Here is a 25769-nt window from a genome sequence, read left to right on the forward strand (position 1 = left end):
GTACATTTGGAACAATCTCAGTTTTTAATGCAGCCGGATCCAAGACTACTTAATTAAAAGTGATGAACACATTTTCTGTATAAATTCTGTTTTATTCCTGTCATTGGCTTAGTGTTTTCATGAGTCAGAGCAGAGTGAGGTTGGCGTCGCCTTCCTTTCCTGCTATGCAAAACCCACAACTGCAAGACCAGACTGTACACAGCGCAACATCTTTGTTTTTTTTGTTTTGGATTCTCATGAAGCACTACCGTGATTGACCTTCCCTCCTGATTTGAGTTGAGGTCAGTCGGGGTAGCACTTCTTTACCAATGTAAGGGCTTTGGTCAGCGGAGTACAATGCAGGTCAGGAGCGGGCACAGTACACACAGAGCCTTCCGCCTTTGCTCTTCTCTTACAGTGAGTCATGTTGCATGCCACATGATGTGCCACTTTCACCAAGTGAGTCATCCTGAACAAAAGCACCTCTTTGGAAGGGGACCAAGAACAAAACATTGGACTACTGTTTTGTCCCTTTTTTTGGCTTTGCTCCTTTTGACTATAGTCTGTGGCATTTATTCATAACTGACATACCATGTGTTCTGATGGTTCATTTTGTGGTGATGAGTTTTCTTCATTTGTGTCTATTTCCAATTGTAGAGCTGTTCACATTCTTCTAACTTCTAATGAAGTTGTACTCGACATGCTGGATGAGAACGGTGCACAATGCTGTCATCCACACAATTAGACAGATGCGTAGAGAAATTGAACCTTGCGCCATTGTGGATTTCATATTTCTGGTGGCGTCTCTCCTTCTCTCCGCTCTTCAAGGTCCAGGAGAAAGCTTCTGGACCTGTACTACACTCCGTACATAACCACAGTAATGCTTCAACTGTAGCATGACTCAGGCAGTAACATTTAATTTTTTTCCAACATCATGTTAACACCATAATTATAAGTGGCACAAACAGTATCAATGTCTACTTGTTCCAAATTACAGACCTAGATTATGCATTATATGATTGTAAATCTGTTTATTGAAGCTTGTAATGTTAAAAAGGGAGAATGCCGCCTCTGCATGCATTTCCTCATAGACTCTTCCTCATTCTCTGATTAAGCAGCATTTCATGTATATTTAGGATTTGGTGGAACTCTGTTGTAACATCCATACTCATCTTTTTACCCTAACCACTGTATAGTTAAGAGTGTACTGTGTATTTAAATGTAGTCAAGTATAAACTTAAACACACTACTTCTGATTCAGTTAGATTTATTGTTTTGCTAAAATGTCATGTTGCATATTCTGCTATGACACTCGGTGCAGAATTTTCATGTTATATCCGTGCTTATTTTTCTGGGTTTGGGGATAAAGCGATTCACATTATATTTGTAATTCTTGTCTTCCTCGTTTCAGAATTGGTTCACATTTTCAGAATAGAGATTTTTTCAATTTATGGTTACGATTGAAATTTTTTTTTAATAAATACTTTTAGCCACCACAACGGTACGGAGCTACAGGCCAGGAAAAGGGCTCCCTTTTTGAAAGACAGAGTCCAGGAAAGGCGTGTGTTGTTATCTGCTACCGCTGCTCGCGAGGCTAGCCCACACCAGAGAGGTAGTCTGTCACTACGACTGCCAAGCAAAACACTGTTCTGGCAGAGAAGAGTTTAATTCATTCAGCGCCTTCTTCACTAAAGGTGTTTGGATTCACTATGGATTTGATTGTCTCCTGGGAAAGAAGGAGGTTTACACTCTGTGCTGTCCGCAGGCTCTGCTTAGCTAATGTGGTTGTGTTTCTGAATAGTCTTATTCAGAAAATACGTAGATTTTGGAAATAGCGACAGGGGAAACGGACCACTTTTCAGCTTGTATACATTTGTGCTGCCGGCTTTGACTAATTTGTGTATGGGAAAAGCTTAATGTGACTAATCAGCTGTGCACAGTATGGGCAGTTGGGGCTAAGTGTAGCACAGCACAGCTCTCTAACTAGTGAACATGTTGAGCAGCTTGGAATCAGACTTGGCAAAATATACTACCACTGATAATAGCAGTACCTTTGAAATTAGATGTTGTGTAAACGTTCTTTATACATGTGTGATATATAATACACATTATCATATGAAATTATTTAATGCAGATGCAACAATATTCTTTATAATTAAGCAATTTCATGTTGAGGGTTCAGTGCTGCTACTTTTTGATATTTGTTCCAAAAGGATTGTATTTAAATTGTATTTAAGTTTATCGATGACTCAGGTCCTCTCATTATTATTAAGCTAATTATTTCCATATTGCGATAGACAACTACAGACTCAAGTAAATTCTTTATATCTTAGAATAACAGAGGAAACGGTGTCAAAATGATGAATGGGATTGTGTCCTCCTGAATCGGAATTGTATCGGAACACTCCCGAATATTCCCAGCCCTGCTATTGCATTATATGGTGACCATATAAAAGTGATACAGAATCGTCACGCAACCCCAGCTGGCTCACAGATTGTAACTTGTCAGGATAGGGAGAGACCAAGATATGCAAATAGTGTGAGGTGTGTGCTTCTCAGCGGCAATAGACAATCATTATCATGGTTGTATCAATTGTGTCGAGCTGGATGTCCGACCAGTGTAAGCTCGATTGGTTATGCACAGGGAACCAAGATAGAATTCTGTTTTTCAATTTATTCCCTGCATAGGGATATATTTAAACTGAATATTGTGGAGCGTAAATTCTTTCTGGGGGAGCATCTTTTTGTTTGTTTGTGTGTGCCTGTGTATGGCCCCTTTAAGAAGCCTGCATATGTTTGCTGGCTGTGTCTGGGGCCCAAAGTTAGGCTCTCTCTGTCAGATGAGTGAAGCTCTGCAGAGGCAGCCACTGGGAGTTCTGTTTCATCTCCTCTCATACTGCTCTGGAGCAGACATGCAAATCCGCTGTAATGAGCGCAGCCCGTGAGGTGGTGGTGGTGGGGCAGGAAGGGGTGGGGGTATGTTGGTGGGGGTGAACTCAGGAATTTAAAGTGGAGAGAGGCAAGGTGGAAGAAAAAGGTGAGACGCCGACAGCCGTGCCAGATAACGGTGCGGGAGACGTGAAGGGGTTTAGGAGAGAGTTATGTCAGGAGTGGAGGTGACAGGAAGTCTTGGCTCTCAAATCAAACATTCATTAGCCTGCTGTGGCTCCACTCTCTCTCCCTCACTGTTGAAACACTAAGCTGAAGATGCAAATGGTGCCGTGTTAATTAGCCTTATCTTTTACACCAGCAAGACATGGTGTGAAAAAAAAAACCCAGCACATCATCATCAGTGTTAGCAACTGTAATGAGGCTTTTGTATGGATTCAGATGAAAGTTTAGCATCTTAAAACACTTGTTATAATCCCTGGGTTCGCAAGTGCTTTTCCTGTTTAGTACACAGAGATAACATAATAAAAGAGCAGTGTTAAAAAAAAAAAGAATGATGATATCACGAGGTAAGAGGAATCACACCACTAGTAGGATAGAATTACGTTTAAAGGAGAATGTTCCAATTGGTTGATTCACAGTGGAAACAAGTGAATTGAATCTCACCACAATAGTTAAATACAAAAGCCTCATTAGGAGGATACATGGAGTGTTGGGGCCCTTTTTGGGTTGACTGACTGAAGAAGATGAAGATGCAGAAGGAATGTTTCCCCTGCCATCTGTGAAGTGCGTGATAAAACCCCATCAGTCTGTGCTGGGCTGTCCCATCGCCGTACAAATGTGATTTTATTCACTCATAAAGAATTAAATCCCCAATCAATATAGGAATGCACTTGCCTTTGTCTCCATCTAATAATATAAAGCACTCAAGACTTTGATGAGCTCTGCAAATCGATCGTAGGTTAACAGCCACTTCACATAAGCTGAGATGTACAATACGTCTTGGGGTCGTTAGCTCTATAGACCTATTCAGGAAACTCAGTAGGTTAATATCTGAGCGGCCGCCCGATGCTTTACTGTGCCACACATGGCTCATAACGTAGCGACAGACAGATTTGATAATAAACTGATCAGTGTTGCTGGGGAACTCTGATCCTGACACATTTAAGATGTTAACTCTCATTCAGCGACGTCACAGATAAGCCATTTCACAAGATGTCTGCAGCACGATGACCCATCAGTGTCGATAAGAGGCCAGAACCAAAGTATTAACGTCAGCCACCCATTCAGCTCCCTCGCCTTCCTCCTCTCTGAAAGGAGAGTTCCCCATGGGAATCTACACAGCCGTTTCACAACAGTTGTAGTCCTTCCCTCCTCTGTGTGTGTGTGTGTGTGTGTGTGTGTGTGTGTGTGTGTGTGTGTGTGTGTGTGTGTGTGTGTGTGTGTGTGTGTGTGTGTGTGTGTGTGTGTGTGTGTGTGTGTGTGTGTGTGTGTGTGTGTGTGTGTGTGTGTGTGTGTGTGTGTGTGTGTGTGTGTGTGTGTGTGTGTGTGTGTGTGTGTGTGTACATTGTTTTAAAATTAAATCAATGTAATCAAACCTTATGCTGTCTTGCGACTCCTATTTTTAAAAAAGCTACCGTACTTCATTGTCATTCTGTTTTGCACTCAGGGGAACCAGCCATTCACTCTTTTTGTTCCACTTTTGCATCTTTTATAACGATGTTCAGGGATCATTCCGGCATTGTTGCATGTTTTTTGCCCAATTACTGCGTTTGATTTTGAAAAGTCTGACAGGACTGATGGGAAGCACCAACATCCAGCTACTAATTAAATCCACATTACCTTATTCACAGTGTCAATGTTAGCGTATTGTTTGTCTTGGTTTGGCTCTGACAGGTGCTAAATATTTTTTTTAAAGCAATCGTTTAGGCAATGTGAAAGATAAAGTAAGCACTCTTTTTCTGTGGTGTTATTGGCTTTCGCACCAAGCAGTATTCTTTGAGGATGTTTTTTATTCCCTTTGAATATATAACAGTCAATGTTTTCCTCGCTACCTTGTGTGTTTTTGGCCGCTGAGAAAAGGAATCGGAACCAAAACTTAATTTCCAAAATCGAACCAAGCCTTGAAAGACACAGATGGAGGTGTAATCCATGGCCGTAGTCGGTGCTGGGTGTAGTTGGACATGTAGCTACAGTATCAAGAAATTAATCACGTTTTGCCTTATCTTAGTCATTCCATTGTTTTTGGATGTGCCACGTGTTATTTCCTAATTTTCGACCTGCCCAAATAATGCAATAAGGAAATCCATCATTTGCCTTGAGATACCTTTCAGAGTCCCTCTCTCTGTGTGGGTCTTAATGTTTTTGTAGGCCTAAAACCCTTTGACTGCTAAATCACGTTTCTGCTGTCATTATGGTAAATCCTCTGGTTTTGTGATGACCTGCTGTGGCTCTTGTAAGGCGAAAACCTCATCATGATGAATCCACTTTTGCCAGGAGGTATTTTGACAGCAAAGCTTAAACTAACAATGACTGGTGCCTCTACCTTCCCCCACCCACACCCGGATAAATAGCAACATTGTCTCCAGGAAACCAAATTAATTGAAATGATCTGGAACATAGTAGGAGGGGTGAAGAGAACAGGTATAGACACAGATAGCTGTCCATTACCAGCCTCAGTCCGATATTAAACTGCACTCCACTGTTCAACATCAACAGAAGAAAAAAGCTACCCCTCAAATTAGCATGGCAGTCATCTGGAGAATGCCCAAGGTATTTATTAGCTTGTATAAACACAGACGGTTCCTGGTGACGCAAGGCAACGCTGGTTTAACTCAACAGCTGATTGTAGGGCATTCAAACGGTGTTCTGTAACGTTACTCGGACTGTTTCTGTCTCACTTTTGCTCGCAGATTTGTGATGCATTTTGATAGCGAGTGAACGTGTAAATCTTAAGTCCCGATCACGGTTTGCATGTGAGTTAGCCGTAGCCTTGGCCTTTTTTGCAGAGTCACAGAGAAACTTGATAGACATTTTCCAAATTGTAGCCAAGAACTTTGAACTTCATGTGCGAACACAGCTTTAATCCCTTTAATTTGTTCTGTGCTGTGCTGTTGTGCAAGTTCACAGGTCTTGAATGCATTATCATTCAATGGAAAAGCATTGGTTTATGATGGGTGTCCGCCCATCAGCACTGTGCCCTGAAGACCTTGAACATGTATTGCTGCTATGTTGTGCATTTGCAAGACTTCGGAAAAAAAGCCTTAGAAGTTAAATGCACATTCCTGCATGTGTTTCTAAGTGCTTTTGTGAGTCTTACTCTTTTAAAGCTATGGCTGTGGGAGTTACATCCACCGTGCATGTTATTAGTGACCATTGGGTTTGTGTTATTATCTGCAAGTACAATAGTCCGTATGAAACACAGTGAACCAGTGAAATGGGACATCAGGAGTCAGAGAGAAGTTGCTTCAGCAGCTTAATGATGTGGCAGCATCCAGCTCTGCCAGGCAGTAAACTCTTAAATATGTTGCTAATTATTTCTGAGAGATTGAATATTGATTAAAAAGCAAAATGGTTTTTAATTATAACTCCAGCTCTAGGGCCATCCGAACTGAAGACAATTTGAGGCTTTGCGCAAGAGGAACATTCGACACATTCACCAACCTGGAGCCATTTTCTACTCTACTTGAATTTTCATTGACAGAATGCGTAAATGTAAGCGTTGTTGTTGTTGTTGTTGCTGCTGCACCACGCTCCTCTCACTACCGGCTACAGAGCCGCTAATGCTGATCCACTGTCTAAATTTGAAATTCATGACCTGATTCCTGCACCGTGCAGCAGTCGCAGAACGTGCATTGCCCACCCAGGTAATTCCTTTCAAACACGCTTGGGTAATTCCAACACGGCTTCTTCCAAACACATCTCTGTTGTACTTGAAAGCGAGGCTCAAGCAGGTACTTGTGAAAGCTTTGACACATACGTTTAACTCACAGTTTAGTTAGAGGACAATGCCGTGTTATCTGAATGAATTTGTATCTTTCTAATATTAGTAATATTCCCTCATTATTTTAATTATAGCCACATTGCTAATATTTCAACATCCTTTGGATTCGGGGCTCCGGCTACATTTTCTTCTCTCCATTTAACTGCTAAAGAGCTTAATTGTACTGCTTGGTGGCCCGAGCCTTTCTGGCAGGGTTGTTGCTATGAGCAATGGAGGAATGGCTTGTTGACAGACGCAAGCTCAACTTACATCGCTGCTTCCCTCAGTGCCTGGATCAGGATTTAATACTGGCCTTGGACAGGATCTGGGGAATGCAGATGAGGATAGGTACTCAAGATTGCCACCAAAACGCCTGCCCTGCCAGTGCCTTAAGTGGTCTATTTGTGATTCAGCTGCACGATCTTGCTTGGCTGCCAGGCTGGCATGCAGTCAAGCTCTCAGGGGGGGGTTGTGTTAACGTGGGCCCCTCAGGCCGTGGGACCAGGGTAATTGGGTTCGCATGGTCTGTGTCGGGGCGCTCCTGCCACTTCCAAAACAAAGGCTACCTCCCAGCCAAGCTGCGAGGAACAGAGAGACAAACCCCTCCTGATCACTGCTGTGATTCACTGGAAAGGCTTATTCAATTTCTGGAATGTTGTATGTGGTTTTTTCATATAGACCTGCAAATGAACCGAATGCCTCATGCGCAGATCCATCTCACGTGCGCGCACAGTCCACCCCGGCTGAGTGCGAAGATGGAAAAGGCTGCAGAGAATATGAAATATCTTCAAATGACATGATTACTACAGTACTGTGTCCAATAAGATTCCCGCTTTGGTTCGACTGTCTGCATTAAGGGGTCATAAAGGCTTTTGTTCACTCCAGGGCCTCCCAATGCAGCCTGGAGCGACGTGTCTGATCCACGGCCAACTCACAGACCCTCCACTACTTCCAGCCTCTGTCTCTGCCTGATGTGCCTCCCTCTCTGCAGCAGTTAGGGTCTTCTTTTCTTTGTCTTCTATTTTGAAGTCTTCCCTTTGTTTGGCACCAACTAATAATACCAAGGTGTCTCTCTGGCCTTTTTAAAGTTTAGTGGGTGTAAAGGAGCTCTTGTTTAGCTTTGCTTTGTTGACAACTCTGTCTTCTCTGCATTTAACTTCCCCACAGCCACTGTTGCTCTCCTGATTGATTGGCAGAATAATTATGGACTTGGTTTGTTCAACCATGGGCGAATTGGGATTGAGGGAGTAGGGGAACAGAGAGAGTATGTCGTGCTTTTGTTTTTTAAGAGCACAGCAGAAAGGTCTGCCTGCGTGCATCTTAAAACCCAAATGCAACACAACGTACCCCGCTAATAACATTGACACACACCGCATGCTCTCACACACTCGGTTAGCAGTGAGAAGGCCCCGGTTGGCACCCAGCTTTGCTTTAGGCTGCTATAAGCTGAACAATGTGCTCAGCCGTGTGAGCAGTGAAGCGATAATTGACACATCCTAAAAATGCAAGTAAGGACTGGGTTATTAATGCTTTCTTCCTGGGGGTGGTTTCAGCGGAACCATTAAGCCTTTAATTGAGAAGGAAGACTGACATTAAAAGCTGTTGCCTCGCCGTTGCTGTTACCTTCTTTTTGTTTTTTAATGAAGATGAGGCTTAGAGTCGTTCGCTGCACGATTATAGTGCTCACGTGCCGTCACAATACTCTGCCACGTAGCTATTTTAGTTTGTGGTATCTCAAAAATAACCCCTTAAGTCCTGTGCCTCCAGGGCTGGAAAAAATGAGGTGTCTCCTTTTGATTGAAGGGCAGGTGAGCAGAGTTCCCACCCTTCCCTGTTTATCCTCTTTGCAATCGCTAGGAAAAACAAGGGCTTCTCCCACGCTGGATATAAAGCTGTTGATATGGAAGGTATGACCTGGGTTTCGGTCGAGAGTAAAGATGCCAAAGGCTTGTTACCAGGTTACATCACTGTTGTTGTTGTGAGTCCATGTGCCAGATCTTCAGGCATAACAGAGGGGGCACGCTTAACGGTTCCCCTCCCTTTTCCAAGTCACCATCACACTACAGGGAGATTCTTGTTATAATACCCCCCCCCCCTTCCCCCCTCCCCCTTGCTCCGTCTCTCGCTCTGTCTCTCGCGCCGTCTCTCGCTCTGTCTCTCCCCGCCTTTGCAATGCACAACAACGCAATGCATCGTTTCATCACGTCTCCAGTCCTGAGGTAGAGAAAAAAACAAACATGACGGCGTAGCCATCGCAGGAATTAATGCTTATGTTTGTGTCTGTGCTGCCGAGCAGACGTATGATATTGGAGTGTTAACCGTGACACAAGCATGACTGCAGTTAAGGGGGATTAATTGCGGAAATTGCAGATAAGTGCAGGAGAGCACTGGTCTGGTACCTATCAACAGTCTGTGAGCTGAATAACCTCCAGCTTCTCTCTCACAGAGGAAATGACAGTAATGTACAGGTATTTATGGGGAAGTTGAGTAGGTGCTCTGTGTAGAAAGAATAAGGTCACTGTGGTGGGATATTTTATAATAACACAAGAAATGTCACAGTAGTTTTAGATGGTACAGTTATAATGAGAAATATAACGACATTGTCAGGGTTTTCTATTATGTAACTCACAAAAAAAAACAAATAAGGTTTGGGAAATTGATTTAACTGTCTTCGGTATGTATTGTATTCTTTTGGTTGGAGGATTTCAGATTGAATGATTTCAATCTGATTTCGATCAATGATAGATATTGGAAGACCTTTTAGTATAATGACGACACCAACTGGGACTTCATAATGAGGCACAGTCTCAATAAAAACAAATGTATTAGTTTCACAAAGGTACAAACTGTTTTAGCTTGAATTTGGCAGATGTTTCTCTCATAAATAGTAAAGCATGTTAGATGTGTTGCACATCAAACAAGCTGCGCCTTTTCATCAGCACTTTTTACAAATTGGATATCCATCTTCCTTAACTTCCCCTTGATAATTTTTAAGGCGGGTGAAATGCTCCCGTACTGATGATTTTAGGGTTTTTTTTCGGCGGATATGAGACATGGGTGTCAAAAACCTCTGTCATAGTTGTCAGGGCTAAACTGAAAGTAGGTTGTATCTGGGAGAATCTAAGGACATGAGGGGTGATGGGTAGGGCCGGGTCAAGGGGGGGAAATATCAGGGGGAAGATGTTATCGGAGGATAGCTAAGAAAAGGTGGAATTGCTCAAATGGTGCTTTGTTATATTTGAAATAAATGAAGATGCATCACTTGCAAATCTCACAGCCATGTTGTGAGCACTTGGCCATCCTGCTTTTGTTGCTGTTGTGAAACCTTTTTACAAACCGTTTGTGCACTATATACAGCCAGATTGAGGTCTGTGCGTTGGATGACCGTGGAACTGTCGGTGCTCCTCAATTTATCCTCTAGGAACCCAGTAGACAGCCTCCTGACTAGGGCGTGTCTTTCGTGGGTGATATTCTCACCAAGACGTCTATGGAGAGCGCTACGAACAGTTATGAACGCGGTCCAAAATAAAACCCAAGCGCCCAGAAAATAATTGCGGGTGTAAAATGGGAACTGGGGAGCTCAAAACTATGTTTAAGCACATCTAACATCTACAGTGTGCACAGAAAAGAGAACGCGCTCATAACTGCTTGTAGCGTTCTTCATAGAGGTCTTGGTCTTATTCCATCCATCTTTTTAGAATGTTTTTAGAATCTTGTTTTGTTTGGCTCGGGTGCTGCTCAGACCGTATGATGGGAGGGAAAACCCTGGTTGTATCACTGCGAACCAACGCAATATTGGTGCACCAGAGATTCACCATAGTGACTGGTGAAGACTGTCTGCTGTTTGATCAGGCGATCCTTCATAGAGTAGGCTTTCTTTTTCAGGCTTTGACACCTTTGTATAAGGTTAATGGAACAAGTTACACTCCACAGCGAGGCTTAAGCATCTTTTCACTCGAGAAGGAGTTTTATGGCTGAGAGTGCTAAAAGTACAAACTTTCAATGGAGGAGGAAAAACGTGTGTTGTCCTCAGTGGTTGCTATAGTGAAAAATACCCGTCTTCACTCGTGTTAACTCTTCGATACTCAGGCTAAGCCATGCTGGACCTTTGTAAAACACGAGCATCAGGGACTTGGGCCAAATCAGACACGTTGACTCATTCACTCCGACAACACGCATAGTTCTTTTCCCTAATACTGCTTAACACTGAAGTAAGCACTACCTCTAATTATGTCCTTTCTGCCATTGCTAGCGATTGTTTACACTGCTTCAACCCTGCGTTTGGTCCTGAACTCCATCAGCTAATATGGAATTCTTTTCTTAAACACGGTACAAGCTTATTTAATTAAATTTCTTGAACTTGCTTGTGATAATATATAGAATACATTTGTAGTAAATTGTAAAAGTGTAGATACTTTCTATTTAGGTCAAGTCATTTAAGTTTGACCAACATTTTCCTGTGGAAAACTGGTGTGTTTTCCTCTTCACTGTGACGATATCGTTTACATTAAATGCAGGAAATGGCTGAATCTACCTATAGTATACTAGCGACTTTCCTACTATATGCGTTTTTGCTTCAGTCAGTGGTTTCCTACAATGTCTTTTGCTGAAACCATTTATGCATTAAAGAATGGATGATTCGTCTAAACGTGGCAACCCATTCATTTCAGAGAAAGCTACTCACCCATCACATACTATGAACACACTCTCCCACTTCCTCATTTAGTTTCTGCCGCGTGTGGCTGTAACCTTTCTGCGCCTTTGCTCGACGCTGCAGCTGAATTCCTGCAATGCATGCAGTTGCATGCAAAGCAATACCGTAGACTAATTGTGGGACACAGCCATTGGTGACATTTAGATTATACTATCATTGGTTTAGATTTTTTGTCTTTGTTTTAAATGTCTTTTGCTATGGATCACTAATTTGAAAACTCTTTCTGGCTCACAGGCTATCATGTGAGGCTGGAATCTGGCCACTATGTTCGAGTAGCTGGGTTTGGCTTAAACCCAGGGAGGCAATGTATATTCATTATGGTGGCCAAATGTTGAAAAGATGGATTGAAAGAGTTGTGTGTCCTTCACTAATCACAGATTATTTTTTTTTAATAATTATTTTCAGTTTTCTAATATCAAAGGGAGGTACACCAGGATATGTCAGAAGTATGCTAATGTGTGTGTGGGTGTGTTTGTGTGATCTTTCTAACGGTAAAATTCAAGCAAGTTCAATAAGCACAAATACATCTTTATACTGTCATTGATAATGGAGGAGGTTGTTTTCCATCAAAGTGATAAAATATAAATTAAACTGTGCAGCAACTTACAGTTTACACAGTTGATACAGTATATGCAGTAACGGTTAATGTACTCTCCCTAATTGCAGATCGTGCAAAAATATGCCACCTCCGAATTAACATCATGTTGTGCGTGGGCGGAGGGAGCAATGCAGTAACGGCAGCCGTCATTGCAAGAAAAAAATGTGAGTCACCTCGCTTGACACAAAATAAACCATGACGCATAGATGCATTGCATTATGGTCTATTGATGGGACTGACATTGTTTCCTCTGCAGTGGAGTTTCACCCTTTTATTTCTTTGATAATGTGAAAATCAATGAGATGCCAATAAAGTTTGCGCATTCTCAGTCATGCATTTTTTTCAATGCGGAACAGAGGCTTGCTTGAACATCAACACAGGCAACAATGGTTGTCCTTTATAGTCTGCAAAGATCTGTATTCTGTCCAGCTCTGGTCATGTCAGACTGTTGATGAAGCACACATTTTGTCAGTAGCTCCAGTCTCCTTAGGTCATACAGTCCTGTCACCAATTAGTGTTTGCCTTATCAAAATGTGCTGGGGTTCTTATTCATTTTGCACTCACATTTGAAATGACTGCAAATCTGCGGTGCTAAGTATAGACATCAATTACGCAATAGTGAAAATAGAAAATTACACATTTTAATGACGCAGTTGCTCACTTGCGTCTGGTCTTTATTTGCGTATCATAATGAAATTGACATAACCTACTTGGATAATATGTTGAGTATTCCCTGTTTGTTACTCAGCTTGTTGCCTCATGGAGACTCCTTGAGTAAAAGGTCTGGCACATGTATCATAATCATGCTGCCAGTTTAATTGAGCCACTTAAGACTTGGTAGATTAGGAACACAAAACACAACCACTGATCTGCTGTCAGAGTTCTATTGGCAGCAGAAATGTCCTGTCAAGAACTTGTTGAAGTTAGATATTTGAAAAATGCTTTCAGTTTTTCCATTCAGAACTAAATCTACCATTAATCCCTGGAGCACAAAGAAAGTTTGAGTGTTGAATAGAGAATGAATTTGACTGTCCGTTTCTTACTCTCAGCCTTTGAAAATGCTCTCAGTGCTTCACTCCAAAAACAAATTAAAGTCAAGAGAGAAAGAAGATTTTTTGTTGAGGTGATGACAGTGAGGGAACCCCATTTTCCTCGAGCCAGCCAGATCAAAGCAGCTTCATTTGCATAGGATTTCAGTCTGCCCCTTTACCATAATAACCTGAACTCGATGACCCCTTCTATGCAGACACTGTTGCCCCTTATGCTCTCTGCCAAGGCTGACGCCAGAATCGTCGCGCTCTTGTAGCTTTCACACTCCTCCATACCGCTCTAGCTTCCTCAGCTTTTCTTCCCTCCCTTTTTGTCTCCTCAGTACTAATCTGCCTACCCCCAGACACGCTGGTGAAAATACTCAGACAGTCTTTGCCTGACGAGGCAGCAGGCTGGGGCTTGTCTCAGCTCTGAATGTCCCACAGCCTGGCAGTGTAATGAAGGCAGCAGGGGGGCTGCCTTACTGCCTGGCTGTGTTGCGCTTCATCATTCCTGCCACAGCCCAAGGTTCTCTAATTAAGACACTGACTTGGCCCTGCAGATCATGAAGCAGCTGGATCATTAGCATGGAGGGTCAAATGGCATTCGTCTCTGTGTTACGGGGTTGTGCGCCTTTCATCAGCCTCTGCTTCTGTCGGCTCACCTCTGTTAGCCACCAGAAAGCTCGGCTCGCTTTTTCCTGTCCCTTCCCATATTCATACCAAGCATGTGATGTCAGCTGAAATGTTGACACCGAGCTCATCAAGAGTTAACTTCCACATTCTCTGTAAACTAAAATGTACCTTTTGTAAAATGTAATTTGTATTTATCCTGTTTGCGTCTCTGGATAAGTATTTTGTAGCTTACAGTTATATCCTGTACCTGTACACAAGGGCGGATAAGATGGACAGAGCAGGACTGTAAATGTAACGGGGTGGGACGTCTTCAATGTGAAGTAGAACACACTGGCACACTAGATGTTATTCAAAATCAAATGTCTATTCATATATCTGAATAGGTTACCAATTATAATGCAAACCTACACTCATTAAAAGTCAGTGACTCACTTTTATTTCAGTTAGAGGGTGGAGTTTGGGTTTGTTTGTCTTCCCGGGGATGAGGAACTACCCTCCTCAGTGAGGTTGACTCACCCGATCACCGCCAGCCAGTCAGTTAATGTTTTGTTGTGAAAGATATTGGGGATAAGCTGAAAACACTCCTGCGAGTCTGGCTGAAGAGGTTAACCCCATGCTTTACATGTTTTCATCAACTCACTGACTTTTAAAGTAAAATGTGCAACTTGCATCAACATCAGCTATGTGCAGCATTAAAGAAAAGAAAGTAGATTTTTAAAAAAGTGTGTGCATTTGAAAAATATGTGATATTGAATAGTGCCTTTTAAACTTGAGTGTAAAGAAAAGAGATATATTTTAACAGGCCCTTAATGATCTCTTTAAACTATTTTACGCTTTGCCTTTCTCAGAATTCTTTTTATGTATATGAAAAACAGAATCATATATTAAAAACAGCATCATATATGGAAATATCAGCATCATAAGAGGAAAAGCGGCTATGGAAAATGAATGAATGAATATGAAAAACACCTTCATCGTCTGGCTCTGCTCATTTGCACTATTTGTTTGTGTATGTATGAAATGACTGCTAGTCTCCCCTACTGAGAGAGATCATTGGAAAGGGACACCCACACGCTGCGTCTGACCAACAGCTGCTAAAGCTGTTTAGTTTAGCATTTAGACATTTTTCACTATTTCTCCTGTACACACGACATGCCAGTGAATTCTGACATATGGGACATATATTTATCAGAATTTCCTTATTAGGTCATACAGATATGCATTTTTTCCAAAATTCACAATCCAATGCATCCATTCAAATTTAAACAATGATGTATCTTAATTTTAAACTTGGCAATAGGCAATGATTATTTTATTATTATTATTATTATTATTACAATATTTCCTGAAATGCTTCCTATTTCAACTACTTTAAACTAGATTTAACTATCTAATAATTTTTTCTAAAACGTTCAGAAATGTCTTTAATTTTTGTAAAAATATGAAATGATTTAAAAAAATTATAAATAACTTTGGTTTCATTGGACCTTTTAATTAAACAATTATTGAGAAATATTTGAGAAATAAGAAACAATATTTGTGTGCCATCTTTCCGTGCTTTCAAGACACACACACACGGGCACATTGTCTTTGTGTGCTTAGCTCAATAGCAGAATCCCACATTCTGCTGGAGTCCTTATTCATTTTTTGCCCCCCTCAGTCTCATCCCAGCACTGTGTTTTAATAGAGAGGCCCATGATCACCTATGATTGTAACTTTAGTCCTTCCTACTCTGGCAGCCTATTTTAAGACGGGGCAGGCAATGTGCCAATAGACGAGCTGTTGGGGGCAGTACACCGCTCAGCAAGGCAGACAGGCACAGGTCCGAGGACAGGACAGTTGGCAAGACGACACTGGCTGGCTTGTTTACGGCAGAGGCTCCATTTGGGGGAGGAAGGGAAAGAGGCAGGCGAGCTGGCAAAGCAGCGAGTGAAGGAGAGAGGGGGGGTTTACTAGCCTCAAGAGAGTCGGAATTCCTCCTGAGCCATTCCCCCATTTGGCTGGCAGTTGTGAAAACAATTCCCTTGCTTTTACTCTTTCTCTGTGCAGATCCCAGCTATGAGTCAGCTCTGTGAGCAGTGAGCGCTGGAGAAAGTGGTGGGTTTATGACCTTCTGCACAGCGAATATAGCTGCACCTTGTTGAGAGACTTTTTTGATGTTGCACAATCTCTTCGGAGAGGTGCCATTACTTTCCTTCACAGTTAGTTGCGTTGTTGCCAATAAATGTTTTGTGTTTAATCCGTTTAGCTCCTTCTTGTACCAAAGAGTAGCTGACTAATGAAAGCCTGTTTGTCTCATATCTCCTCAGAGTTGACCAAGAGAAGACTGCTGGGCTGATGTCTTGAACTGTGGGAACCCTGTCTTCATCCACAACTCGTCAGTCGCCTCTGTTATTCAACACCTGGTCGACTTTCCACCAGTCACCGAGTGACAACAACAATAACCGCAACCTCCACCTTTTCCCCATCCCCCCCCATCCGGCCTGTCGTCACCATGACGTCGGAGCTGGAGAGTAGTCTAACCTCCATGGATTGGCTTCCTCAGCTTACCATGCAGGCGGCCATCCGAAAGGCAGACTCCCAGAATGCCCATGGGCCAGGCATGGGCAAGAAGAGTACCCTACTAGACCCCAACACCACATTGGACCAGGAGGAGGTGCAGCAGCACAAGGATGGCAAACCGCCCTACAGCTACGCCAGCCTGATCACCTTTGCCATCAACAGCTCGCCAAAGAAGAAGATGACACTGAGTGAGATCTACCAGTGGATCTGTGATAACTTCCCATACTACAGGGAGGCGGGCAGTGGCTGGAAGGTGAGAAAAAGAGAGTTGAGCTGCAGACATGATCATAAAATGTAATGAATAATGAATGGCATTCTGCTACTACTTCTACTTTTTGTCTTCATTAGGGATTTTAGAGTTTTCGTCAGTCCTTTTAGAAAGCAATGTAGTTTCTCCTTCTCCAATAGCAAGTACGTCTCAAATATCAGTTTGTTTTACTCTTTTATTCTGACGTGAGGCTCGATGTAAGATCTTGTTCGACCTTGTTTGTAGACGAGAACAGAGATTGATATTCTTTGACTTAAACAGGCGTTTCCTGGGCATTGTCTTATACCGCTCGAGATGCCGTTGGTAATCAACGTTGTCACTTCTGGAAAAGATTAGAAAGTGTGAGTGTGCCAAATCACAATAAGTGCCTTACTTCTCCAAATGAAAAATGGTGCAGCCCTGAGAGAACCATATGAAGTGTAAAACCCTGGATTAATATTCAGAGAAGTGGCCCCTATCTGTGCGAACACAGACTAAATAGCCCATTCATGGGTGGTATTATTCATTGCAGATGCCTTGATAGTAGAAGGCCATTATGCAGAAGGAGAGAGTCGGTGCTGTGTCATCATCTCAAGGAGCCCATGATATACTGAGATGAAGCAATGCTGATTGCCTTTTTAAAGGGCCCAGATGGAAATTGATATTAGAATGAGTTTTCCAATCAGTCAACGTTTATTGGGAATAGAATCTTAGGCACTGCTTTATTGCAGTCAGACAAGATGTATGAAGCCCATTTCCTGGGGCGACCATATCTGGCATGTGTTCAGACTGTATGAAGCGGTGTGTGTGTGTGTCTGTGTCTGTGTGTGTTCTGAGTGTGTGTGTGTTTGTGTCTGTATTATTATAAATGGATTGATTTTAGATTTTGTGGCACAGCCATTTGGAAGGAAATTAATTGTTTTATTTTGCCACCTTTGTCTCTCCCGCTCTCGTTTTCTTTTGTCATTCTGTATTTAGTTGTTGGCAAGATATCCAACAACTAAATATTGCTACTTAGCTATGCGTCTTCCAATACGGCTTTCTTCTCTCAGTAATGGCATTAGCCTTGTATTTTGTGCCACCATTCTTTTATGCAAGGTATTTTCTTTCTCTTGACTATTGCGGTTGCCGCATATAGCAGTGGTAATAACACAGATAACATTTCTAGCACAGCGTTCAGAGCCAAGCTACCAGTCATTTAAAACTGACGGGGGTTGAAGTGGACTCGGTGAACTATTGTACACATTCCCAGACTTTATTGCTCGGAAGTATGAGGGTGTGACGGAGGAGCTAAATGAAATAACTGCAGATAAGACGCAACATTTGGTCAACACTTTTATCTAAAGTCGTGTTAATGCTTAATGTACGTTTGAATACAGCTTAGAGTTACACTGTTAAGTAGGAACCAAACCAGTCCAGCTTCCAGGTAGAACCTTGCTCCAGCCACTGAACTACAGCACCACTCTATACTCCAGAAAGGACAACCTATTACAAATTCACCAAAGCTTTGGCTTGATGTCGTTATACTTTGTTCTTTTGTTGTCAAAAAAGGACTTCATCATGAGTTGGATATTTCAGGCGCTGATGAAAATACTAGCTATGTTATTACTGGCTTAACTATTGTTTTAGAGGCCTGCACATGTTAAATGTCTTTGAATAGTTGGAAAAGCCACAAATTGTTCCATTGTTTTAAATTTTACTAACACAAATAATAAAATGACAGGATTTAGGGTAGGTAATAGGGGGAAAGGATTTAGGGTAGGCAATACGGGGAAATGATAACACTACGTCTTCCACCACTTTGATGATGGATATTTAACTATATTTCTGGCCCCCTTAAACAATTGAATCTTTGGCTTTAATTTAATATTGATGTAATGACTTGGATCCTCAAACCAAAAAATATACAGTATATTTTAGGCTTAACAACAGTCATTGATTAGCCCCCCCCCCCCCCCAAAGAAAACAGTGAACGGCAATAATAATTTCAATCTTTAGCCTATTCAGGGTCATTATTCCAGTTGACAATGGGCACTAATAACCTGAAGAATCACTGTCCATGTTACCTAGCCAACCTCAAGTGATCCTCACCCTTCCAGTAACAACACAGCAGGGTTCAGCACTTAAGCTCCACAGTTGAATGTTCATCATGAACCCAGACTTTATCCATTTATACGCCTCCAGACGGCCGTAAGCCTTGAAAGAATCCCCGGAGAATGATGAGAGAAAGTTTATCAAGTAATTATGGATTCTGGAGGTCCAGAACAGTTTCCTTTTTCACCCATTTCAATCACTTTAAAAACCACCCCAGGCACATTATAGTGGTCAGTGATATTTAACCTATTGATTCTTGTTTCTGTGTACCATTCAATGCCCCTCCTAGTGAGGAATGCAGTGACCTGAAGCAGCTTTTAAGTCAGTACAGGCTCCATCCATTTTCAGTCACTGCTGTGAGCGAGCCGCACACAATGTCACATCGGCCAAACCTAGACAGGAGTCATTTGCAAAAATTAAACAATTTGGCTGTGACTTCTCTGACACTTAAATCAATACATTTTTGGCACATTTTCGAACTATACATATGTACCCCACTATATTACTGAGAGCTAAACAGTCATTTGGCTGAGTTTAGTTTGAGATTAAGTGATTTGGGCAAATTGTCAACACTGGCAGTAAACATCCATTTAAAAAGATGATCTCATCAATATTTCACTAGAGTCACTGTATAATATAATGATGTATTGTTTAGGTACAACACAATTTTATGATACAAGTAGGATAGATGGTTTGTCTTTGGTTCGAGGAATAATGAACTACAGAGAATTACAGTGTCGAGTGAAACTGACATTGAAGTGGTGATGACGTAGTGCAAGTACTTTCAAATTTAGTAATGCTTGCCTAGATCAACAGATTGTGACCAAAATGTGGGCTGCAACCTTAGAAAAAAAACCCCTCACATTAAAAAGTGTCAAAAACCACATCAGTCTGACCAGGCTGCCGTGTAGCACAGGAAACGCTGAAGAAGTGGTTTGAAGATGCGTTCATAGCTTCAACCTGCGTCACCATTTTTTTTTCTTCTTCTCAGTTCTTACTAATATGGGGTTTTCCTTGCCTTTGTGTTTTCTTAGAATCAAAACAAATGAAATGGTGTACGCTTTAAATCTTTTCATTGGATAAGACATTAGATTGAATTCCAATAATGCTGATTCCATGCCCAGAGCCTTTGAATGGGCTCCAGTAACCTTAGATTTGTTGGTAATGTTTTTGTGCTCCCAGTATTTTCACAACCCATCACACATGATATTTCCACAAAAACCTCTGCTAAAGCCTGGGAAATGTTTTTTTCTCTCGCAATTGTCAAGCGGTCAACATGAGCTTGCACAGTTGTGGATTGTGTGTTGAAGATCGTTAGACATGCATATGCGTCTGCGGTGTGTTCACATAATTTCAATATGTGCAACCGTACGCACACGGGAGTAAGAATCGCCCTCGCGTTGTGACTAGTCCTGTGACGCGAATCCACTCATAGCGCGTGTGTGTCTGTATGAGCAGTTGGAACCGAGCGTGCCTGGGTGGGGTGAATGTAGGTCGTATGTAGTCATCGCGCCTCTGTTCCCCTGGAGATGTCAGTCACAAGAATTTGGGACTCAACGCACGCATGTGTCTGCTCTGTATGATAATGCAAGCTCCGGCGGCGAGGCGAGCCGAGACAGAGATACTCCAGGCACCGGCGGCTCATCTAATTATTCCAGGGTACCTACATTATCCTGTGCTTTTAAGAAATCCCAGTAAGTGGTGTCAGTAAAAACAGATGATTCATCGAGGTCAAAAAATGTGAACGCCACCTTCAAGAGTGCAGAATGCGTGCCTTGGACCTCTGAGCAAGCAATTAGATGGTGCTCTCTTAACAACCTCCCCAGATCTCTGAAGCACTTTGATTCAGATTTGGCAGATTTGTCTCAATATGCAGTTTTGCGGACCTGTACGGTTAAGTAGTCCATAGAGCAGTGGTGTCCTTCTGTTCTCTGTTTGGCATTTTGACACTCAGCCAAATTATCTGAGGGTATTTCATCTTCCAAATACTAGGTTTTGTTACCACGTCTTTCCAAAAATGCCACACAGACGAGGCTAATGTACAGTTACCTTTGCTCGTCTTGTCTCTCTTACTTTCTGTCTCTAATTCATATCGGCTGCCCAGTCCCTTCCATTTAAGTCAAAGCCCTTTCAGGCAACGCAAGCTACCCTAGATGACTCTCCTGAGGATGAAAGGTACATGGACGGTTACCTCTTTTTCCTCAAGGTGAAAAAGAAACATCTTTTCTGCCTGTCACGAGCACTTAGCAGAGATGAGACCTCTAAAGCTATCAGGACTTTTTTGCGGTGGACTTTGACACCGACCAGCGGGTTATCGAGTAATTGTCGCAAATCACACGTAACCCGAAAGATTTTTGATTTTGAGAATGCTCACTGATTCCTATTTGCGTGTCTTGGCTCTGCAATTCAGCATTCTTTCAGTTTCGCTACAACAGCTTGTGGGTTATTGGTTGCAGAAGTGCTTTACATATGTAGAGTAGAGAGTAAGTAGAGAGACGGCATGGAGGGGGTATTCCCTTACCTCCACCAACTTGCGTGGTGGACAGAAAAGTTTCTTCTTATTGGTCACCGTAACCGTAGCTTTCTTAGTTACGTATATGCAAACGTGGGCCCACTATCAAGTTTTGTTTCATGAAATCTGTTTGAATATCTTGACATAACTGCTTCAAGTTAATAAAGTAGTAAGTTGTTTCCCCAAAAGTGAGACTACAGGTTTAAACTTCTTGACCGTACGTATTGATGTTTGACCTCTGCTTCCGCGAACAGGAATTTTAGACGACATGCAAAGTTTCCAGGCGATCGACATTAGGCCTCATCCACGATTATGAACCTCCCTATTAAACACAGATATAAGAGGATTACTGATCACCTGTATCGAATCGTAATTTGTGCACTGTGGTTTTTAAATATGTGTTTACAAAACAGGTTTATAATCCTGCAGTGAATGTTGGTCTGATCTGATAAGCTCCCACGAAGATGTGGGCTGTGGCAGATGTGAGCGCTCCCGGGTGGTGACAGTGAAAATGATGTCGGCTCAGCTCAGCCAGAGTCAGAGCTGCAAAGTGCACCATTTTATTATTTTCTATAGGGTTGGTCAAGCATTCAGTTGAGAGACTAAACACAGACACATTCATGCTCCAATGTTGACCCTCCTTGCACATTTCAAACCTTCTCTCAGCTCCTCGTAGGCTGACTTCAGGCAAAGTGTGTAAATTCCCTTCTGCATTGCTTCCAGGTGAAGAATGCCAAAGAAAATCTAGAGCAATTCTCAACCAGTTTAAAAATGCTTGAAATGTTTGCTCTTGAACTTTAACTGTTTAGGAGATTGTTGCCACTGGCATGGTTTTATTTTTTCCCCCCCTTTTCCACACCTGAGTACAGAAGGGAAAATTAACAGGGGGAAAAAAGTGGGCTGCTGTTGCCTCTGAATCTCCCCCTGCATTTTCACTGAGATCCATAGCTGCCACATGATCTTGTTAACAGGGAAGTGTAGCTTTGGTCTGTAAATCATCCAGTGTGTAGAGATGGGGCACAGAGCTTCCTACTGCAGGGGCCCTGGACCTCGCTTTGATCTCATTATAAAATGCAAATACACAGTACCCTAAACAGATCAAAGGTTCAACTTCCCATTGGATTGGAGGTTTAATAATAGCAGCCTGGAGCAGTTTTCTATTTTTTAAGCAGCGATTTGGGTAGCTACTGGTCCTCCAGGACATTATTTACGCTGGAGATAATGTTCCTGCCTTTTACTAGTGACTGGTCACAGCCCAGAAAATCTCAGCTCCTGTTGCTTATTTAAATATGATCGGTCAGGTATGAGCATTTGTGCTGCTGCCCTATCTCCCACTGCAAGCTTAGGTTTACAGGGCCTGGAATCTGAAAGTGTAAAATTGCTTCGTTGCTAGTCCGTCTGATACCTTCATCTACTTTCCTCCCCTGTATCATCATTACGCTGTAAAGCGAGCGTTTAAATTTTAAACGCTTTGCTGATACTGAAGTTTTCAGCAACACAGATACATATATAAAGAGACACTCGGCTCCTCTTGTAACCTCTTCCAAGTTCAGAACTTTCTCCTCTGATGTCAGCCCAGTGTGAGGTGAACCTTGGTTGAGATGTGATTTGGTGCATTACCGACAGAACGTGATACTGCAGTATTGGTAGCATTTTGTCTTCCTTGTTAATTGTAGAGACCACAACAGTGTCTGTGTGCTGGCCCTGTGCTGACTGTGTCAGGTGGTGGGAGGGGTAGTGATTCACTCGGCAGCCAGTTTGATCCTGCTGTGAGGCGGGTTCTTGTGTCAGGAAGCTCCAGCCTGGCCACCCGCCCACCAGCCTCACCTTGCACCCGCCTACTGGCACCCCACCACTCACGCTCTGCCCCTTAGAGTGGGCGAGAGGAGGCTTGCGGCCTTGGCACGGATACATTTTGGCAGGAACCGGTGTCCCCACACTCTGCTGAGTGAAGTGCTGACTGCAGTGGAGAACATAAAAGGCCTCGGGGCTTTGCTGCTGCCTCTTGTGGCCTGCAGGCTTGTGTGGAGATATTGTCTCCAATTTTAAGAGAAGCTGCTCTCTTTAACATTCATGGCCACGGCATCATAGTTCATCCTGTTTCCCTATGGGTTGTGTTATTATTTTTAATGGTCAGTAACCCTTAACAGCTCCCTCCCATTTGCTGTCTCGGTCACCAACTGAGATGTGACAGCTCACTGTAAAAGCTGTTGGCATTTTAATCAGTCGATTCAGTCTTCTTTCTCCGCTATGCTAATGAGATCTGCTGAAGTCAATACGTGACACATTGGGCTGAGACACGCCACTTGTCCTGGCACATTTCGCCTCCTCTGAAGATGAAATTACAACACAGACCATCCTGGACAAGAATGGCTTTTTGAAGCGGAGTGTGCACACATGCCTTATCATCATCATCAGCATATCAGTCATAGCTTCCGGCCTCGAAAGCATTTGATCAGTTACTCTTCAAGCATGTGTTTCATTTAGTAGTTAGTTTTGAAAAATGAGAGGATGCTGGGTATGACGCAGTTTACACAACGGGTGTGGAATAGCTGGGAGTTGTTTTATTGTTAGTGTCGCCCTGTGTCTGATCTGGAAGGGGGGGTGGATACGAGCATCTCCATATAGGTGGAGACGGCATTGTTTAGTAAGACGTTTATGAGCAGGGAATGGTTGGGGTCTGGATTTCTTTCAGTTTTCCACAACTGTCCAAGTATGTAGTGAGTGTGGTCATCACCCTCAGGAGGCCCCACGCTCATATCCAAGTCTTTACATGCAGAAGCACGCAGGCAAGAGAATCACCTTTGTGTCACAGCGATGAGTTTAAGTGCATCTGAAGTACTTTAAAAAAAAACTAAGCCTCGTAACCGGAGAAATCATTAGCCCTCAGATATTTCTAAGCGGAAGATGACTTATCACAGGGAGCTGCTCACACGTTTAGTCACCGTCCTATGGCTAGAAAGATTTAAGATTAAAGTAACACTTTGCTTTCACTGTGTTTTAACTCGGTTTTGTCATCCTCGTCCGTAGATGCGGTTTAATCTGGTATCGGTAAGGAGGATATGAGTGAAATGTTTCCACAGTGTCGTAGAAATTGCGGGAAATTCAATTGTGACAAGCGGTGTGATTGTCCCATTTCATATATACACCGTCTGCGCTCGCCTGTGGGGTGAGGTGCCCCGACGAAGAGGGGGAGACGAGGGTGTATGCCGATGAACTCCGCACGCTTAAAATAGAGCACAGTCCTCGGAATCTTGTCTTTAACACCGAATCGGCCCTGTTAAATTCGGTTAAGATGGCTAAGACTGCTGCTGCAGAAACGCTGCCACTCGCTCTGTTTCATATTGCAACCAACACATTCAACTCAAATTGGACTGTGATTTCTTGTTTTTTTTCTTCTTCTTCTTCTTCCTCTTGCCCCTTTTTTAAGTAATTAATAATATTCATAATTAAGGTACCCCTGCTCTCCCTGAAGAACCAGTTTCCTCCTGTGAAGCTTGCAGCTAATTTATCTGCCAGCATTGTAGCATTTCCCTTTTTTGAAAATGAAAGAGAAAAAGGCTAGAGGACTAATTAGCAGTAGCTGGGAAAAAAAAAATCTTTTAAGAAGAGTGGAGCAACCTGAGACTCCCGACATGGCCGCATGTTTGTAGGCTGCCTGTGGAAATAGATGCACTGAGTATCCTGTTAAGGTAAATGGGAGCTACAGTAGGTCAAGCCAGTCTAGTCTCAAGTCATTCACATTTTATAGGAATTTAAAAAGGAGGAGAGAGCCCATATTGATTGGCATGTTGAGGATGTAATCATTCTGCTATTAGTTCTGCTCCGTGTTGTTCTTTCATCTTTGTTTTAATCCACCATCTCTCCACTCTGATAACTATTTAACCTCTTTCACCTTTCGTGTCGCTTTGCCACAGCTAATTGCTCGGCGTCACTCTGCCGTGGTTTGAAAGGAAAGCAGTGCAGCCACGTGTCTTCATGTGACTCTGCCACTGCCGGCCCGCTAAATGGCGCTTATTGATAAAGATGTCACCGCGGCTGAGGAAATGTAGGAAAAGGGGGTTTCATCATTCGGCCCCGTCGGGGAAGCAGGATGGCCGTCTCCTCTGTGATATTTGATCATCCTGCCCGGTACGTCTCCTCAGTGGGGTCAGTGTCTGCGAGAGGAGGACAGTGACACAGCTGTGGCAGCCGAGCGGAACCAGTGATGGATGATATGCCAGAGCGGGCCATGCGGCCTTCCCATACGCTTATATTGACGGGCGGCGCTCTCGCATCGCACATTCGGCATCAGCGGGGCTAATCGCAGGTCGCGGCGGCCACAGATGCGACATGTGAATAGCGCTCCTGTAATTGCTCATTTGTCAATGTCACATTCTCAAAGTGCGGCTCTGTGCAGTCACGTTATTGGATCAAACTTGCTCTCTAACGGACAAACCTCAAAAAGAAAGCGGCGGAATGAAATCTCTGCGGGGGTTTTGTGCAAGCACGACTTTGATGCAGATCTTGGTTACAGGCAAGGTCCTCA

At 42.9% G+C, this 25769-nt stretch overlaps 1 protein-coding gene across 3 annotated transcripts in view; it reads left to right on the forward strand.

Moving 5' to 3' along the window:
- Positions 1-25769, forward strand: part of foxj3 (forkhead box J3) — a 64845-nt gene that overhangs the window by 9507 nt on the left and 29569 nt on the right. For 2 of the 3 annotated variants that reach the window (XM_076141165.1, XM_076141167.1), the window contains exon 2: positions 16136-16641. In XM_076141165.1, coding sequence (XP_075997280.1) covers positions 16321-16641 — 321 coding nt within the window. In that variant the 5' untranslated portion in view covers positions 16136-16320. Of the gene's footprint in view, positions 1-12230; positions 12327-16135; positions 16642-25769 lie in introns of all 3 variants that reach the window. The other variant, XM_076141166.1, reaches the window with a different exon arrangement.

This window comes from Genypterus blacodes, unplaced genomic scaffold (assembly GCF_046128005.1).
Source record: "Genypterus blacodes isolate CSIRO-AG114 ecotype Tasmania unplaced genomic scaffold, CSIRO-AGI_Gbla_v1 ptg000017l_1, whole genome shotgun sequence".
NCBI lineage: Eukaryota > Metazoa > Chordata > Actinopteri > Ophidiiformes > Ophidiidae > Genypterus > Genypterus blacodes.